The sequence below is a fragment of the Erithacus rubecula genome (genome assembly GCF_903797595.1).
Source record: "Erithacus rubecula genome assembly, chromosome: 15".
Lineage (NCBI taxonomy): Eukaryota > Metazoa > Chordata > Aves > Passeriformes > Muscicapidae > Erithacus > Erithacus rubecula.
Window position 1 is genome coordinate 19,006,675 of NC_136667.1, and position 17,662 is coordinate 19,024,336.

Consider the following 17,662-nt stretch of genomic DNA (forward strand, 5'->3'; position numbering starts at 1 on the left):
CAGTCCCTGTGCTTTCACTGGGGAGGAGCGGGGCGGGGAGGGGAGGAGCGGGGCGGGGAGGGGAGGGGAGAGCCGGAGCGGGGCGGAGGCTCTGACTGGACCCGTGCTGCCCCGCCAGTGCCAGTGCCGGTTCTGGTCCTCCTGCCGCCGTCATGAGGAGCCGGAGCAACTCGGGCGTGCGTCTGGACGGCTACGGGCGCCTGGTGCAGCAGACTATCCTCCGCCACCAGGTGCGGACCCTGCCCGGGAATGGGGAGCAGGCCCGGGGCCCCGGCGCCCCCGGCTGGCCCGGGGAGTTCCGTGTGAACCATGCGTCCCCTCCGTAGGACGCGGTGACGGGGCTGCTCCCCGCCAGCGCCGACTACCAGGACGCCTGGGTCCGGGACAACGTGTACAGCATCCTGGCAGTGTGGGGCCTTGGCCTGGCCTACCGCAAGAATGCCGACCGCGACGAGGACAAGGCCAAGGCCTACGAGCTGGAGCAGGTAGGAGGGCGCAGGAGCCGGGGCGGGGCTGGCGTCACGCGGGGGCGGCCGTCACCCCGCTTCGGTCAGCTTGCGGCGTAGCTGGGGCAGGGGCCCAAAGGCAGCGCCGTGAGGGTGAGGACTCCGCTGTCCCCCGACGCCGAAGGCAATAGGAATGGATGTCAGAGTCTGCTCTTTGCCGACCACACTGGTGCCCAACCAAAGGGTCTTGACCTCTGCTCTGGGCTGATCGGGGGCCACAGCCCTTTACTCAAGGGCTGGGGAGCCATGTCCTGCGGCCGTGCCCTCTGTCTGGCTGCATAGCATGGCAGCCTGGCTTTGCTGGCAGACCAAAAAGTCTTCCCTCTGCTGTCACCCAGGGGCTGTGAAAATGTGAGCAGGGGCTCTGATTACATACACTGAGCCCCACAAAGGTCAACGGCCAGCTGATCCTGACTCAGGGCTTCTCTTGGAGGTTAATAAACCTGTTTTCCTTGTTCCTGCAGAGTGTGGTGAAGCTGATGCGAGGGCTGCTGCAGTGCATGATGAGACAGGTAGGGGCTGGGGAGTACCTCTGAGTATCAAGTAGTCTCTTTAAAGCCCAGCTATGCCACAGAGGCTATTGTCCTAGCTGTACCAGCCCTCCCCAACCTTCCCTGATGAGCAGAGGGAAGGCCCCCTTCCACCAAGTCTTGAAATAAGTTCTGAGTGAGCATCTGTCCTGAGTGTGATTGAAGTTCCAGAGCTATGGGCTGGTGGCCAGTGGAACCATTGCCAGCTTCTCCCTGTCTCGTGGCCTGGCAGGTGCTAGGATTCTACAGCTCTCTTCCCTGAGGTCATTTGGGGTAACCCTTTTTTCTCTGCATGGTGCAGCTGAGGCAGTGGGCCCTCCACTGCTGCAGTCCTGTGCCGCAGCACCATGTGAGCCTGCACTCACTGTCTGGGCACACAGTGGGGCTCAGCCCAGGAGTTGTGGAATTTCTGCCCGGCCAGGCATGACTCCATATGCTCCACTCATGGCATAGGGCAGCCCTTGGCTTGGGGAGCTGTCGGATCTCTCTGGAGACAGAGTTCAATGAATGCCTGCATCTCTTTGCCCTTCTCAAGGTGGACAAGGTAGAGGCCTTCAAGTACAGTCAGAGCACCAGGGACTGTCTGCATGCCAAGTATAACACCCACACCTGTGCCACTGTGGTAGGAGACCACGAGTGGGGTCACCTACAGATGGATGCTACCTCCCTCTACCTCCTCATGCTTGCACAAATGACGGCCTCAGGTAATGCTGGGGGCTGCCATTGCAGCTTTGAGTTCGCTGGTCTTCAGGTTCACCAGAGTCTCAGTTTGGGTGCAGCTTCCTGGGTGCCAGGCTGTTACAATGGCTTCCATGACCCTCACTGTTTTCTTATGCTCACAGTACCTGAGGTGGATTTGGGCCCCTTGATATTGGTCTCTCCAAAAGTCCCTGTTTGTCTGAAGCCCCAGAACTGCTGTAAGGGGTGGGAGTGGAGATGGACTCAGCTAGGACATAGCTTCCGTTGGGCAGCCATGCAGTGGGGAGGCATCGTCCCTGGGTTACTGCAGCCCCATCCTGGGTATGCTTGTGGGCTTGGAGAGGCTAATGTGAATTCTTCCCTCTGCTTTAGGCCTCCACATAATTCACAGCTTGGATGAAGTCAACTTTATTCAGAACCTTGTATTCTACATTGAAGCTGCCTACAAAACTGCGGTGGGTAGCATGTGCTGGGGAAGGGGGTTGTGCTCTGGTGGTGAAGATACTGGACTGGTGTCTAGGAACAGCTGTGGGTTCCCCCTGAGCCCACAGCACCTTCACCAGCACCTTCTAGAAGCACCATGGATGTGTGGGATTCAAAGGCTTTCTGGGTGTGTTCTGAAACAATGCCTGGTTCACAGGACTTTGGCATATGGGAGCGTGGGGACAAGACAAACCAGGGTATCACAGAGTTGAATGCCAGTTCTGTCGGCATGGCCAAGGTGAGCTGGGAAGAAATGCTGGCTGTTGGGATGAGGAGCATCAGTGGCCCTTAGCTGCTTTTTGACAGGGCAGGCTGAGCATGTTTAACTGCTGAGGTGCAATGCCCCATGCAGTGATAGGTTCCTGGGGAGCAAGACTTCTTGTGCACTGGGATAAAACTGCCTTTCCAGCCTGAATTTTGCCTGAACTAGCAGTGAAAATTTAATCGGGGGTATGTTGCATGTGAATGTCCTTTTTACGTCTGGAGATGTGGTCCCATTTTGACCAGAGATGTTCTGCAGCCACAGCAGGGTTCAAATTCTTTCAAATTTGTGCAGTGCTTTACACACAGGGACTAGCATGGAGTGAGAGCTCTTACAGATGAGCAGCACGGTGAAGGACATGCCTCTTTGGGTCTCGCCCTGCTTGCAGGCTGCCCTGGAGGCACTGGATGAGCTGGATCTCTTTGGAGCCAAGGGAGGCCCACAGTCAGTGATACGGGTGCTGTCCGATGAGGTGCAGCACTGCCAGGTGAGACCCACTCAGGCATTACAAATGTGTTTGCAATGTGAATGATGCCTGGCCTGACAAACAAACCACCTTTCCTTCCCTTTTCCCCAGTCCATCCTCCACTCAATGCTGCCCAGGGCCTCCACATCCAAGGAGGTGGATGCCAGTGTGCTCTCTGTCATCTCCTACCCAGCATTTGCTGTGGAGGACAGTGAACTGGTGGAAATAACCAAGCAGGAGATTATCACCAAGCTGCAGGTGAGCATCTCTGCCCTTGTCTCACTGTTCCCAGAAGACAGCTGCAGTCCAAACTGCTCTAGCCCTTTTTTTCCCCAAAAACATGTTCTGTGGGGGGTTGTTGGGGCATGTCCTCTCCCAGTCTCCATGACCTGTGGCAGGGGTATGCAAAGAAGCAGCCCTGTGTGCTGTGGACCCAGGCTGTGATTGTGGTACCTGAGTGCTAGGTGAGTGAGGGAGGGGGTATTTGGCTGAAGGAAACACACTGCCCCTGCTTCTGTACAAGATATCTCACACTTTGCCTCCTGCTCAGCAAATCTTTCCCTCCCTCCCAGGGGCGGTATGGCTGCTGCCGGTTCCTCCGGGATGGATACAGGACTCCCAAAGAGGTAAGTGTCCTCAACCCTGCTGCCTGGCAGAACTTGACTGCACCCCACCTGGGTGCAGCACAAAGTATGTGTTGGGGAGCCCTGAGTAGCCCCAGGTCATGTCGTGTGTTTGGGCAAGGCTCCCCAAATTGCTGCAGTTCATTGGAGAAATGGTACGTCCCAGCCACGCCCATAACAGATGGCCAGAGGCTGCCTCTGCCTGCATTCTGGGACCCGGTGGTGTGTCTTTCTTAGGCTGGAGAAGGTGGGACCAGTGCCCAGCATGGGAGCCCTGCTGAGGTCAGCTCTCACAGGGCTGCAGCAGCCTTAAGCAAGGACTGGATGCCTGGGGAGGTGACTACAGAGCTGATACCCAACAGTCTCATCTGTGGTAGCTCTGGAGGTCACAAAGATGCTTCTGTCTCCTAGAACAGCAGTCAGCTTGGGTACTGACAGAATGGCCCTGGGAGCAAGTGGAGAGTTTGCTGAGAAGGAAAAGGAAAATTTTATAAGCAACAGTCTCATTTATTAACCACTGATCTAGGAGGGCTGGAAGGACATTTGAGTCCTGGTTCTCAGGAGGAGAAGCCCTGTCAGTTTGAAGGGATCTTGTCACATGCCACCTGCCTTGATGTCACTAACAGGACCCCAAACGCCTCTACTACGAGCCTGCTGAGCTGAAGCTGTTTGAGAACATTGAGTGTGAGTGGCCTCTCTTCTGGGCATACTTGATGATTGATGGGATTTTCAGTGGAAACATGGAGCAGGTAAGAGAGGCAAGACCTGCTGGGCTAGTGGAAAAAGGTCCCTGGCAGGAGATGTGTGCAGAGGAAGGATGCAAGGAACCATGACTGGCAGTAGATTCCTTCTCCTCTCTCCTCAGGTGCAGGAGTACCGGGAAGCCCTTGAGGGGGTTCTCATCAAGGGGAAGAATGGGGTACGCCTGCTGCCAGAGCTGTACAGTGTCCCACCAGATAAGGTGAGTGATCCTGAGCTATAGTGGAAAGCAGAGTGTCCTACAGAATCACAGGATATTCTGGGACCCACAAGTGAAAAAATAATTAAAGTCCTGCTACCAAAACTCCTGATTTCATTATCAGATAATTAAGTTTTAAGTGCTTATTAAGCCAAATTGTAGTGAGGTGGCATGTATAGTGCACGGAAATCTCATGTATAAAGAGGTTGGCTTGGAGCTGTTACAAAACTGTTGGATAAAAACTTTTTTCTGCCAAAGCATTTCTTGCACCCACACACAAGAGTTCTTTGCTGACAGTCTGTTTGCTCGGAGACTGAGTGCTCCAAGAGCTCAGGACAAGCACACCTGGGCTGAGTAGGTGGTGCTGAGCTCCAGTTCAGTGGTGAGGGGATTATTGTGGGCCTGGGCTAAGAGCAGTGGCCTCCTGATGCCCAGGTCATCCAGGAGAGATGTGCTCCTCAGCTGTATCAGAAAGCATCTCTGTGTGCTCCTGGGACATGTCAGTCCTTCTAGTGGGATGGCCTGAGCTGGGAAACCAAACATAGTCTGAGCAGCTGCACTGTTGTCTGATACGAATGCCTGGGGCAGTCATAAGAGGAGAGAAGGAATTATTCTAGGCTCTTTTGGATTTTCTGTGACAAATGCTGGGCCTTGTTGTTGGGCCTTGTTTTAAGCCTTTAACTGCTGGACTTCAAGATGCAGTGAGGATGCTTCCTTCAGCATCCTGTGTCTGTGGGTCCCTTCTTGATCTCCTGGCTTGTCTTCCAGGTGGATGAAGAATACAGGAATCCACACACTGTGGACAGGATACCCATGGGCAAGCTGCCCCATATGTGGGGACAGTCCCTCTACATCCTGGGTTGTCTGATGGCCGAGGTAGGGTCACCCTCGGTGCTGGGGAGGGCTATGGGACCAGGCTGTGGGCTGTGAAGGTGCAAATGCTGCCACCTGCCTGCCATGGGGAAGTTGTCACCTCCATCCTTCAGGACCTCTTCAGGTGGGTTGTCCATAGTCATCACCCATTCTACCCTGCCCATAAAATGTTACTCTCCTTATACCTTTTTTTGCACAGGGGTTTCTAGCTCCTGGTGAAATAGATCCCCTCAACCGCCGTTTCGCGACTGTCCCTAAACCTGATGTGGTGGTCCAAGGTGAGGGAAAGGAACCAGTCCCAAACCCCTGAGCCTGGCAGGTGGGGGGAACTCTGGCTCTGTAGAATTCACAGATGTGGCTCTGGGGCTGCTCTGCTCCTGGGTTGCTGCCAGTAAACACCAGTCTCAGCCCTGGCAAGGTGGGCAAAAGATGGGGTGCAAGTCTTTCCATTTCATCCTGTGGTGACCCACAAAACCATCATCTTCTGCAGCTTCCTCTGCAGAGAGGCTGTAAACTGTCTTCTTACCACTTGATGGGCAGGACTTGTGTGTGTAGAGTGTTAGGAGGGGCAAAGCAGACTTCTGCAGTGGGAACTGGTTCCCAAGGGACCCCATACAGCTTCCTCTCTGTGGTGTGGTGCCTTGTATGTGTTGCTAAAGGCACGGGGCAGTGCTGTCACACCCTTGTGTCTCTGTTGCACTGAGACAGTCTTCCATCCACAGTGTGTATCCTGGCTGAAACAGAGGGGATCAAGGCAATCCTGCAGAAGAAGGGCATTGACGTGGAAACTGTGGAAGATGTCTATCCCATCAGAGTGCAGCCTGCTCGCATCCTCAGCCACATCTATGCCCGGCTGGGTGAGATGGACTCCCTGCTCCTGCAGCCAGAGGGGTGCAGAGGGGGTCTGTCCCACCCCTGGCACTCCTGCTCATAGACACTCATGTCCTGCTCTCTGCTTGACTGATGAGGATTCTGCTGCCCATTTCTAGGCCTGATAAAGCCACTGATGCCCAAGGGGGACAAAGTGGCAGACAGTGCTGTTCATTGTGATTCTGGTGGGGATAGAGCTTTGGCTTGCAATTGCACAGTCACCCCAGAAACAGACAGAAACTCTATGATTCCTATAATTTGCACTTGGTGTGCGCAGGAGTTGTCTTCCATTCCTGTTCTCAGATCTGGATGGGGGAGGCTAGCCAGACCCAAGGCAAGGTCCTCTGGCCATCCCTAGCAAAGAGAGCCCAGAGCTCAGGCACTATGGCTGTTACTGGTGGGTGGGCAGGGCTGAGTGTGAAAGGAGAATGTGCTCACCTCTGCATGCTTGCTCCTTGATGCTGCCACCCCTCAGGGATAGGGTTTGTTTTGCAGGAGCCAGAGAGTTAGCCTGGGCCAAAAGAGACACTGGATCTGCTGTGATTTAATTTGGCAGCTAATTTGGGCTGCCAAAAGGCCAAATGTGACATGAGCAGGGGAAGCAGCCTGGCAGCTGCCAGAGCTGATAAGCAAGGGATGATGCTCTTGCTGAACCATCCTGAGCTTTGGGAGTAATCCAGGAGCAATTGGAATGCTGATAGAGCTGTCAGCTTAGGGGGGCCAGCCTCATGCAGAGGGGCACGCCTAGCCCTGCTCCAGCTTCTGACATACCCAAAGACCAGAAGATGTGACACTGCAGAAGTCAGGACAGGCTGTGTATTGCTGTTTCAGCACATCTCTACCCCTCTGGGCAGGTCTGGGGACAGAGAATTACTGTCCCTTAGAACTGTACAAGCTTGACACAGGGTTCTGGAATATGGCAGCTACAAACCAGCATTTCCCTGCTGGATGGTAGCAAGAGGCTTGGCACTACTTTCTGCTGCAGCCCCTTTCATGAGGAGGCTTGTACTAAAACCTCCTTTTCCTACCCTCCCAGGCCGCAACAAGCAGATGTGCCTTACTGGACGGCCCTACCGGCATATGGGTGTCCTTGGGACCTCCAAGCTCTACAAAATCAGGAAGAGCATCTTTACCTTTACCCCACAGGTGAATGACATTGCATGGGCTCATTCCTAGCTATTCTGTGGTATGAAACTGGGCAGGAAGTTTCTTCAATGACTGGGTACTTGAGTTATTCTAACACTCTCTGAACAGCCTGGGAGTGTGGAGTAGTCCAACGCTGTGGCATGAGGTAGCACAGTTGGTGGTCCTGGCTGTGTGGATGTTGGGGTGGTTTAAGCCTTTTAGTGATCAGTATTAGATGGAAATCTCTGCTCACCCTGACAAGGACACCAGAAGGAGACTGATAGCAGGCTAGGGACATGTGTCCAGAGGGCAAACAGTATTGCAAGCCTAGCATTTTGGGGAGTGTATATTCACTTGGAACAGGCACAGCATGGACTGGCTGTGTGGAGCTGGATGCTTCTGCTGCTAAGCTGTGGTGTTAATTACATCCTCATAGCTGTTAGTGGCCAGTAGCTGCCATGGGGATTGAGGGTTCCTTGCTAGGCTGTAATAGCACACCTGCTAAGTAAGGTGGGATGAGCCATTAGTGCAGAGTGGGTGCCCTCTGGGTGCACAGGGTGGCTAGCTTGACTGCGTGCCTGTGGGAAGACATGGATGGTGCCATAAGGACCTACATGAAGGTCCGATCATGTCTCTTGCTGTCCTCACAGTTCATAGACCAGCAGCAGTTCTACCTGGCTCTTGACAACAAGATGATTGTGGAGATGCTGAGGACGGACCTCTCCTACCTCTGCAGCCGCTGGAGGATGACTGGGCGACCAACTATCACCTTCCCCATCTCCCACACCATGCTTGGTATAGATACTCCAGCCTCACAAGGCTTTTGGCTAGAGCAGCCCTGGGAAATAGCTCTGCAGGAGGAAGAGAGTGGGCAGATATGTGACTGTCTCAGTAACAGGGACATGGTGAGGCTGAAGCAGCCAGTAGTGTCCTGTGAAGAGCTCACTGCTCAGATGATCCATGCTGAGTGAGCAGCTGGCCTGGCAGCTGACAGGGTTGCTTGTCAGGCACTTGTGGGGCTGTTTGCTGGCACAGATGTATTCAGACTCCAGGCAAATAGGCTTGTAGGAAGGCCTTTTGGGAGCAAGACCAAAAAAGTAATTTCTTTATAGAAGTGTTCTTGGTGCTCTTTCTGCATGTTGGCTCTTCCCTAAGACTGAGCACCTGCTAAAGGCTTTCCTAGTCAACAGAGAAGGCAAAACTTTCCCCCAGAAGGAGCAAAGGCACGGAGTAGAACTGGCTTGCCTGTAGCAGCTCACAGCTTCCCTGTGAGCCTGGTGCAGGAAGGTGACTTTATTCTGCTTTAAGGCCTTTCTGTCTCTTCTTGTGTATTTGAAATCTCCTTAATTTCTTGAATGTGCCTTTTGCTGTGGTGCCTCCTGCCCTCAACAGCAGCCCATGTGAAAGACAGAGACTGCCTGCTTTAGCCCAAGGTAAAATCCAAGGAGCTTGGAGTGCATCCTTGCATGGTTTTCCTTGAATCCAGCCTGGACAGTCCAGAGTTCGCCTTTTTGGGTGGTGCTTTTGGTACCAGAGCCTGACCACATACCTCAGAGTAATGGTCTGGCCATGGTGCTTTGGGTGTCTGAATGCCCACCTGGTCCTGGGCTACTTTCTGGGAGTGAGTGTGAGCATGAGAGGCTGACTGCCTGTGCATCTTCCACACAGACGAAACCAGCAGCAGTGTGCATCCCACGGTGCTGGCAATGCTGCAGAAGCTGCAGGATGGGTATTTTGGTGGTGCAAGGTGAGTGCAGCTTCCTGCAGTGCAGGAAAGAGAGGGCTGATGGGGCCTCCAAGAGCCTGGTTATGAGGATACCTGCTGGGCAGAGCATAGGCTGTGGGGAGCAAGCTGGGGAGGATACACTGGGGTGTGCTAGGCTAACAGCATGCCCTGTGGCTACAATCCCAACAGAGAGATGGAAGAGAGGGCATAGCTCTTCATGTCATAAACCCATGGATCCAGGATTCCTCTAATAGCTTTTGGGCATGCCCACCCATGACTGAAAGAGTTGCAGGCAGCTAAAGTAGACATCAGTGTGTATATGCTCCTGGTGAACATATCTGTCCCCATCAAAGGGCCTGCTCTGGAGCCAGGAGGTAAAGCCAAGAGTATTGGCTCCCCTTTCCTCTCCGTGTGACCTTGCTATCTCTTGCCCAGAATTCAGACTGGTAAATTGTCGGAGTTCCTGACAACATCATGCCGAACGCACCTCAGCTTTATGGACCCTGGGCCAGAGGGTAAGGCCTTTGCCAAGAGTTACAAGCTCAGAAGTGACAGATTTGAAAAGCTAGGTGCCAAGGAGTAGCTGTGTGGTTTGCAGGTAGCAGAGGATGGCAAGGGAGAACAGGCCAGTCACTGCTGTGAGGTGGCAAATGCCTAACTCACCCTTGCAACCATAACACCCAACCCCCCTGCCAGCATACACTGCTGTGTTCTTGTGCTTGGGTTTTCACCATGTTCCTATCTAGCTCTCTGTTGATCCTGTCTGGAATGAGTGGCTCTGACCTTCATGAGTTGCTGTGTGGAGAAGAGATAAAGCATTGACAGTCTGCCTCCAGTTGGGAGATGTGGCTGAGGGTCTTTGATGTATAAATGGCAGTGTAGAAGGTGATAGCACAGTGAACAGGGTGGTGGGGAAGAGCCACCATGTCCCTCATTAATCTCTGTTTTTTCCCAAAGCCTTCGTCTCTCCCTTGGGCCAAGCTGCTCCAGTGAGTGCCAAATTGAAACCTTACTGCTATGTAGAGAGTACTTGGGAATGCCTTGGCCCATCGCACCATGAGGGACCCCCCTTTGTGCTGGGACCATGGCAGGGTGCAAGTTTTGCTGTTCCCCTTGCAAGCAGGCCTAGGGACATCTCCTGTGTGACCTAGCACTGGTCATCATCAGTCTTCCCAGTGTTTTACCTCTGCTGCTCCTGCAGCCAGTGAACGCACTGCTGGCACTCTGAATGCTCATTTTTCTTGCCCTTCTCTCACTTTACCTGCAGCCTCCTTTCAGGCTGCCTCAGGGTTTTTGTCCAAGGTGTCTCCTTTGCCTCCCAGCTCCAGTGAGAGGATCTGCCTTGCCCTTTCAACAGCATCTCAAAGATGCTAAATTTTAAGGTTTTCCTGTGGTCAGACGCTGCAGCCAGGCAGGTGAATGTTCTCAAGGGTGGCACTTAGAGGATTTTTCCAGCCTAGTCCTCAGGCATTGTCATGAGGCATTCCATCGAGGGGTGGAAAGGAGGTGCCATGCTGCTTCAGGTACAGTCAGTAGCTCATCTCCTGGGGCCAGCACAGCTCTGAGTTTGAGAGCTGGAGAACGGCATAGCTTTGCCCTGGCCCACTGTAAGTGCATTGACATGTCTGTATTTTATCTGGGGCAGCCCCTCACTTTTACCTCCTGATAGAGCAGAGACTTGGCCTCTGAGCACCCTCTTCTATGCTGCTGTTAGTGCATGGTATCTCTGGTGCTCCTGATGGGGTGTTGAGAGCTGTTTGGAGCTGGGCAAAGAGCAAGACAGGACCCATAACTCTTGCTGTAACTCCTACTTACAAATAACCCACCTTGTCTTGCTGCCTTGCTGGAGTCCTGCTTGGAAGATGCCCTTGCTGTGCTGGGGTGCTTGTTAGTGGTCTCTGCTCGGACAAGCTGCCTCTGGCTGTGCCGCCCCACTTCTTCCCTGGAGAGAAGCAATGCGAGGGTTTTCCCGCAGGGTTTGAGTGGGATGTTCCTGTCCTTGCACAGGCTTGGGTTAGAGACATGCTGCATCCCCATTGCTTTGTTTGTCAAGGTGGGACATGGAGGGAGTCCCAGTTTGAGGCAGGCAGTGTCCCAGGCAGGAGTCATGCAGGAACAGACATGCTTTGTGTGCCTGGCTGCCAGCACTGACCCTACATTGTCACTTTGTGCAGCCAGCAAAGCTTTGTCCCTGCTTAGGCATAGCTGGGAGCTCTCTGGGCCTTTGAGTGCCACAGCTCAAAGTAGCTGAACTGCTGCTCTGCTGCCTTCCTTTCCAGAGGACACTGACGATGAGGTTGCTCAGTATCTGGATCACTTGCTGCAGCGCACGACTCCCCAGTCAAACCTGCCTCCCACCACCCAGCGGGGAGGACTAAGCCGCTTCAGGGCTGCTGTCCACACCACCCGTGACCTCATGTCCCTGGCATCCAAGGCCAAGGACCTGCATGTCCAGAGTGAGTAACTCCAACACCCTCCACACCTTCCCTTGAGCCCAGGGGTGAAGGTAAAGTGTTTTAGGAGCTTTCACAGCTGTATGATATTGGGGTTCCCATGGATTGCAGAGGAACTAAGCCTTTACCTGGGCAAAGGCACTTTATGTCCATCATGTTAGTGCTGGCCATGGAGTATCTTGGAGTTGGTGCCTGTGTAGCCCCATGGAAACTCAATAAAGAATGGCAGTTCCCTGCAGTGTTCCTCTGGGTGGATGGGCTGCTTCTCCCATAGCCAGCTTCTCTGCAAGGACTGCTGGGGGAGAAGTATCAGTGTCTGAGGTAGTTTGGGGCTGTACGCAACTCCTCCAACATGTGGGTCTTTTTTTAGATGTTGGGATGTATGTCCCCAGCAGGATCTTCCAGGCATCGCAGCAGTCGGTCAAGCTGCTGAGTTCACCCCACCAGCATGACTTGGATAGCAAGGTGAGCTTTGTCTCTCCCAGACTGAGCTATCCTTTCAGCTATAGCCAAAGTGTCCTTGCAGGATTGCAAGGGGAAGTCTTGTTGTTTGATGAGGGGAAATACGCATGGGTGCATTTGGTGCAGTGTGCTGGTGGTGCTAATCAGCAGCATGGGTCTCCCTTCCCCCAGAGCCATGCACTCTACGCAGAGATGAACTTGCCACGTGATGAGGATGGCAACGTGGACTGCAAGGCATTGGTGGACCAGCTGCGCCTCTGCCCCACGCTGCAGGAGCAAGCAGACATCCTTTACATGCTCCACATCATCAAGTAGGATGATCTCTGTGTCCTAAGGCCTCACTGTGCATGGAGGAGTTTGGCAAAGCCCAGGGGTTCTGCCAGGGAGCTGTGACAGGCTGGATATAATGCAGCACCTCCTTTACCTTCACAGGGGACCTGAGTGGCACACAGGGCTCGATAGTGAGCCTGGCCCCACCGTCAGGGAGCTCCTCACTGAGCTGTATGTGCGGGTGGGGGAGACACGCCAGTGGGCCCTGATCCGCTACATCTCTGGCATTCTCAAGAAGAAGGTTGAAGCTCTGGATGAGGTAACAGCTGTAGAGCTAGCCTCTAGCAGGCTGAGGTCTGTCAGGGTGGAGGCAGCAGAGTGAGCAGGTGAACCGTGGCTGCATCAGCTCCGTCTCCCTCTGTCTTGTGCTGAGCCCCCAAACTCTCAGCTGTTGACAGTGGCTGCCTTTCTGTCCCCAGGCCTGTACTGACCTCCTGTCTCACCAGAAACACTTGACAGTGGGGCTGCCCCCAGAGCCACGTGAGAAGACAATCTCCACGTGAGTGTGGCACCTCTCTCTCCCCAAGCGTGCTGGGCTGGGTCTGGATGTGAGCCTGCTGCTCTGGGGTCCACGGGCAGGAGTAGCTCTGGGGGGCTGTCCTCAGTCTATATCTCTCCTCTTGAGGCTGTACAGACTGGGGGTATGCAGGGTTTGCTCTGCTGCCTCTCACCTGCTCTGCTGTTTGTCCATGCCCCAGCCCGATCCCCTATGAGGAACTTGTTCGCCTTATTGATGAAGCCAGTGAGAAGAACCTTAGTGTGTCTGTCCTCACCCAGGTGAGGGGCCGGGGTGTCAGAGGACCCCACAGCTGGATATCTGCCCTGCAGCAGTGAGGTGATGTGCCTTTGTCCCTCCAGGAGATCATGGTGTACTTGGCCATGTACATACGCACACAACCTGCGCTGTTTGCTGAGATGTTCCGCATCCGCATTGGGCTCATCATCCAGGTGATGGCAACAGAGCTGGCACACTCCCTGCAGTGTTCAGGTACATGTGGCAGGGAAAGCACCCTGGCTGGGGCAGGTGCTGTGATGCTTGGGGCTCTGTCAGCCAGAAAGGAAAACTGTTAAAAGTGGGCAGCTCAGGCTGGGACAAGACCCTGCATGGAAGTACCAGTGTCTGCAACTGGACATGTTCTTGAGCAGCACAAACAAGTGACTGCATTGCAGTCTCCTTCCCAGCATGTGTTGGGCTGGCATGGGAAGAGTCCATTTTATAGGCAACACCTGGAGCTAGTATATGTCCTTGCCAGATGAGCTCCTGTATCAGTGCTCCCCCTGCTCACAGAAATGTCCTAGGAGGACTGTGAGGCAGGCTACAAATCACAGTTCTCTTCTCTCCAGCTGAAGAAGCCACAGAGAACCTGATGAATCTCAGCCCTTCAGACATGAAGAGCCTCCTCTACCATATCCTCTCTGGCAAGGAGTTTGGGGTGGAAAAGAGTGGTAAGTCCCAGCAGAGAGCATCTTGGGGAAAAGCTGTGTGCAGAGCATGGCCAGATCTACGTGTTCCTACCTGTGAGGGGTGTCCCTGTTCTCTGCCATGTTCAGCACAGATGCTTCAGTATTGGGGGTCCAGCAGAAAGCTCTGCTCTTCATAAGCACGGTGCTGAATTTCTGGAATCAAGCCTGAATCTCATGGCTATTTGAGCTTTGCTTAGTTTGGCACTTGACCTGGTTGGGTCTGAATTGAAGCAGTTGTGTACTGCACTCATGGATCTCTGATGCTGTCATGTTAGAGGGGAAGATCATGCAGAGGCACCAGTGCCTGGGCAGTGCCGAGGTACGGCCATGCCTTGAGCGATGTTACCCACTCTAGACCTCTCTTCTCCACCAGTGCGTTCAGTGGACTCGTCGCTCACCACTGCTGTCTCCATCTGTGACATGGAAGCTGTCGGGGCCTCCAGGCCTGAGCGCACTGGCCTTGTCAGGCTGAAAAGTGAAATCAAACAGGTGAGGGCAGGTCTTGTGGGTGAAAATCAGCTATAAACCAGGCAGAACTGATGGAAGAGTGGGAGACACCAGTACTTCCAGAAGCTAATTTTGTCTCCAGTCCAGCCCTGGGAAGAAGGCTAGGGTGAATCTGGTAGTGGGTAGGGGTTGCTCTGGCAGTTTAGGGGGAGCACAGGGGTTGGGAGGTCCACGTGGTGTCCCAGGTGTGGCTGTTGACTTGGTGGGCATCTTCCAACAGCAGAACTTTCATCTCCCTCTTCTCTTGCAGCAATTGGATAAACGTAGGCAGTCTCTGCCTGGGAGTAAGGTGAAGCCTCCTTGAAGCCTCAGCTTTTGCCCCTCATGCCACGCACTAGAGCAGCTTCCCTGCATGCACACGTCAGTGAGCTTCCCTCACCTGCTGCAGCAATGAGTTGGCTTCCCCTCTAAGTGACTGCCATTACAACCAGCTGGGAGCTGTGCTCAAATGCATTCTGTTATACCCACAAAATCTGCTGAGCAGGATGGCATGATGCTGCCAGTGCCATGACCAGTAGTGACTCTGCAGGACAGTTCACTGAATCCTGCCTGCAGCCTCCCCACCATTTTGTCTCTGGGGAAAGAGGCATCTGGTCAGCTACAAATGCCAAAGACCTTCTATTATGCCTGTATCCAGGAGGAGTCCTGACCTTTAGAAGGTGTCTTGTCATCAAAAAGACGGAGCTTGCTGGGGCCAGGGTGATACAGCAGAGTTAGGCCCAACTTGCTGCAGTGTGAAACCTGACATCACAGATGTCTGGGGGCAGTGACCTTCCTACTGGTCTTCCTGTCTAGTTGAGACTAAATCACTGCCCATACTAGTAACCAGCAGAGCAGGAGCAGTCCTATTCCTGTGTGCAGGCCTGCACAAACCCACTGCTGCTGCAACCCTGGAAAATGCAGCCCTCTGCAGCTTTCCTTTTAAAACTCCCTGTCTCCAGCCAACCCTTGCCCTGGGATAACTGTCCTGTGACCTGATACTGATCTGTACTGCTGCTGCTCTGTTTGCTGTGACTGCTGCCTTGCTCTGGCATGGTCTCATTTCCATCTCTCCCTTTCTCCTTCAGCCGCTCAGTTTGCAGTCCAGGGACACCAACCTCAAGTCCTTTCTGGTAATCTGTGTTTGTTGGCTGCACACATGGGGTCTGTCCTGTGGTTCCATGAAGGAGCTGTGCTGTGGGGGGTGGTACAGGGAGCTGGGGCTGTAAGATGGGCTTTGCTGGGGGTGGGGGTGGCAGCTCTGTCCTGGGAATGAGGCTGGAGAACCAGAAACTCTTGAGCAGTGGCAGGCTGGCTTTCTGTGGGAGATTTAACTTTGCAGCAGTCTCTGTGGTTCTTGTTTTGTCTGCCCAGTCTGCTGGGCACACAGAGCTGCTGGGCAAGGACTCCTTTTCAAGCATGCTAGAAGACCAGGGCAGTAAGGACAGCCGGCAGGGCCAGTGGCAGCGGAGGCGCCGGCTGGATGGGGCCCTTAACCGTGTCCCTGTGGGCTTCTATCAGAAGGTCTGGAAGGTCCTGCAGAAGGTGAGCTAGACATCAGCTGGTGCCTCTCTATATATGTGAGTCTCTGGTCCCAGGCACCAGTCTTGCCAGGGGGACATAGACACTCAGGGCTGGTTCCTGGCCTTGTGTAGATACGTGCTTCATAGACAAGGCCTGCAACTGACCTTGAAAAGCTGGGGAAGACATGCACTTGCCTTGTAGTGTTGTAGAACCTACCTCAGACTGTACCTTGCGGAGGACAGCTGGGGTCTCGTCAGGTGCTTTGTGCATCAGGCAGACGGGTATGGCTAGAGCCACAGCTGAAGGTGCTCTGGGCACAGCTCATACTCAGCATGGTGAGCCAGGGAGCAGAGCCCCATACAGGGGTGTTCTGGCTGATGCCAGAACTGATGGGAAAGAAGTGATGCTATATGGAGTCAGGAAGTGGAGCTGGGGTGTATGGGCAGCATGCACCAGTGCTCAAGTGCTCAAACTTGGGAGCAAGTTTGTGGGCTGGACCTATGTATCTTGGCATGCTGCTTCTCCAAGCCATGACTGTGATCTCTCCTCCTTGTTCTGCAGTGCCATGGCCTCTCTGTGGAGGGCTTTGTTCTTCCCTCCTCGACAACCAGAGAGGTAGGAGGTTCATGGAAGTGGGGAATGGGGCACATGGGTTGTAGTGTGCTGGTTACCCTGGGTGATTGCCCAGCATAGCTCAGGATTTGAGCAGGTGATACAGTGTTCTAGGTACACTTCTTTCTACTCCCTCACAGATGACCCCAGGGGAAATGAAGTTTGCTGTGCATGTGGAGTCTGTTCTCAACCGTGTGCCCCAGCCAGAGTACAGGCAGCTCCTGGTGGAAGCTATCTTAGTACTCACTATGCTTGTGGACATGGAGGTGCACACCATTGGTGGCATCATAGCTGTGGAAAAGATCTTGCACAAAGCCAATGACCTCTTCTATGAGGAGCAGGTAGGGGCCAAGCCTCACCCAGGGCTGCTGGCTACATTCCCCAGAGCTATGCAGGGCTCACCCACTTGTAGAGCGCTGCCTGTTGTGCACATTGTGCTCATGGGGCACAGCAAAGCTGTAGTGTCTTCTTCCCACTGCTCATCATCAATGAGTGCACTCACTGTCACACTGAGTGCAACAGAGGATGCTTGGGATGGAAGCTGATACAGATTGCCGTTATTCCTAACGATGCCTTTCTGCTTCCCTGTCCAAAATCCAGAAAGCCCTGGGCGCTGATGAGCACCTGCTGGAGAGGGATCCTTCGACAGGCATCTGCAGCCTGCTGTATGACAGTGCACCGAGTGGTCGGTTTGGCACCATGACCTACCTGTCCAAGTCGGTGGCCTTGTACGTGTACGACTTTCTGCCCACAGATGGTTGCTCCATGCAGTAGCTCTTGCAGTTCCTCACTGGGTTGTACATGCTCTGGGATGGTTGTTCCATACAGCTTGTAAAGGTGAACACTAGGTTAGTTTGCAAGGCAGCCTGCGTGGCCATCTCTCCTCCCAGCCCTTGTCTCTCGGTGGGTGAGCAGCCCTCTGAGGAACTCAACAGGAGGCATGTGTCCTAAACTGAGCTGTGCCTGTGTGGCCTGTGGAGCAAGGGAAAGGCTGAACTTTGATGCTTGCTTGTGTTAGAAGGTTCTGTCTGCATGACTCTTCCTGAACCATTACCGTTGGAAAGAGTCCCCTGACCAGACCTGTGTGCTCAGCATTACAATGCTCTCTGACCAGCTCACACTCTCCCTGCCTCCAGCAGGTTTGCAGTTTTTAACGTCTTCTGTGCTGCTTTTTATTCTAAATCCGGCATGATTTATGCTAGTGTAGCCT

At 53.8% G+C, this 17,662-nt stretch overlaps 1 protein-coding gene across 2 annotated transcripts; it reads left to right on the forward strand.

Moving 5' to 3' along the window:
* The first annotated feature begins 45 nt into the window (after positions 1-45).
* Positions 46-17,454, forward strand: PHKA1 (phosphorylase kinase regulatory subunit alpha 1). 2 transcript variants are annotated; one of them, XM_079318653.1, is made up of 33 exons: positions 46-230; positions 327-485; positions 971-1,018; positions 1,572-1,740; positions 2,108-2,190; positions 2,376-2,456; positions 2,869-2,967; positions 3,058-3,204; positions 3,519-3,572; positions 4,196-4,318; positions 4,435-4,530; positions 5,296-5,403; positions 5,600-5,678; positions 6,123-6,257; positions 7,307-7,416; positions 8,046-8,190; positions 9,064-9,142; positions 9,557-9,636; positions 11,401-11,577; positions 11,945-12,039; positions 12,208-12,347; positions 12,469-12,625; positions 12,786-12,865; positions 13,065-13,143; positions 13,225-13,354; positions 13,711-13,812; positions 14,204-14,319; positions 14,588-14,626; positions 15,405-15,449; positions 15,691-15,861; positions 16,402-16,455; positions 16,593-16,793; positions 17,053-17,454. In XM_079318653.1, exons 1-33 carry the CDS (start codon positions 153-155, stop codon positions 17,224-17,226), a joined length of 3,633 nt encoding a protein of 1,210 aa, XP_079174779.1. In that variant the 5' UTR covers positions 46-152; the 3' UTR covers positions 17,227-17,454. The 2 variants fall into 2 exon arrangements, with proteins under 2 accessions (XP_079174779.1, XP_079174780.1); XM_079318654.1 differs by lacking the exon at positions 14,588-14,626.
* Positions 17,455-17,662: the final 208 nt, after the last annotated feature.

What these genes read in the sequence shown, in the direction of transcription:
- PHKA1 (XM_079318653.1), top strand. Translation starts at nt 153, where the DNA reads ATGAGGAGCCGGAGCAACTCGGGCGTGCGTCTGGACGGCTACGGGCGC. An exon ending in TGCACAAATGACGGCCTCAG is followed by an intron (nt 1,741 to 2,107) that starts GTAATGCTGGGG and finishes CCTCTGCTTTAG; the next exon opens with GCCTCCACATAATTCACAGC. An exon ending in ACCTGATGTGGTGGTCCAAG is followed by an intron (nt 5,679 to 6,122) that starts GTGAGGGAAAGG and finishes TTCCATCCACAG; the next exon opens with TGTGTATCCTGGCTGAAACA.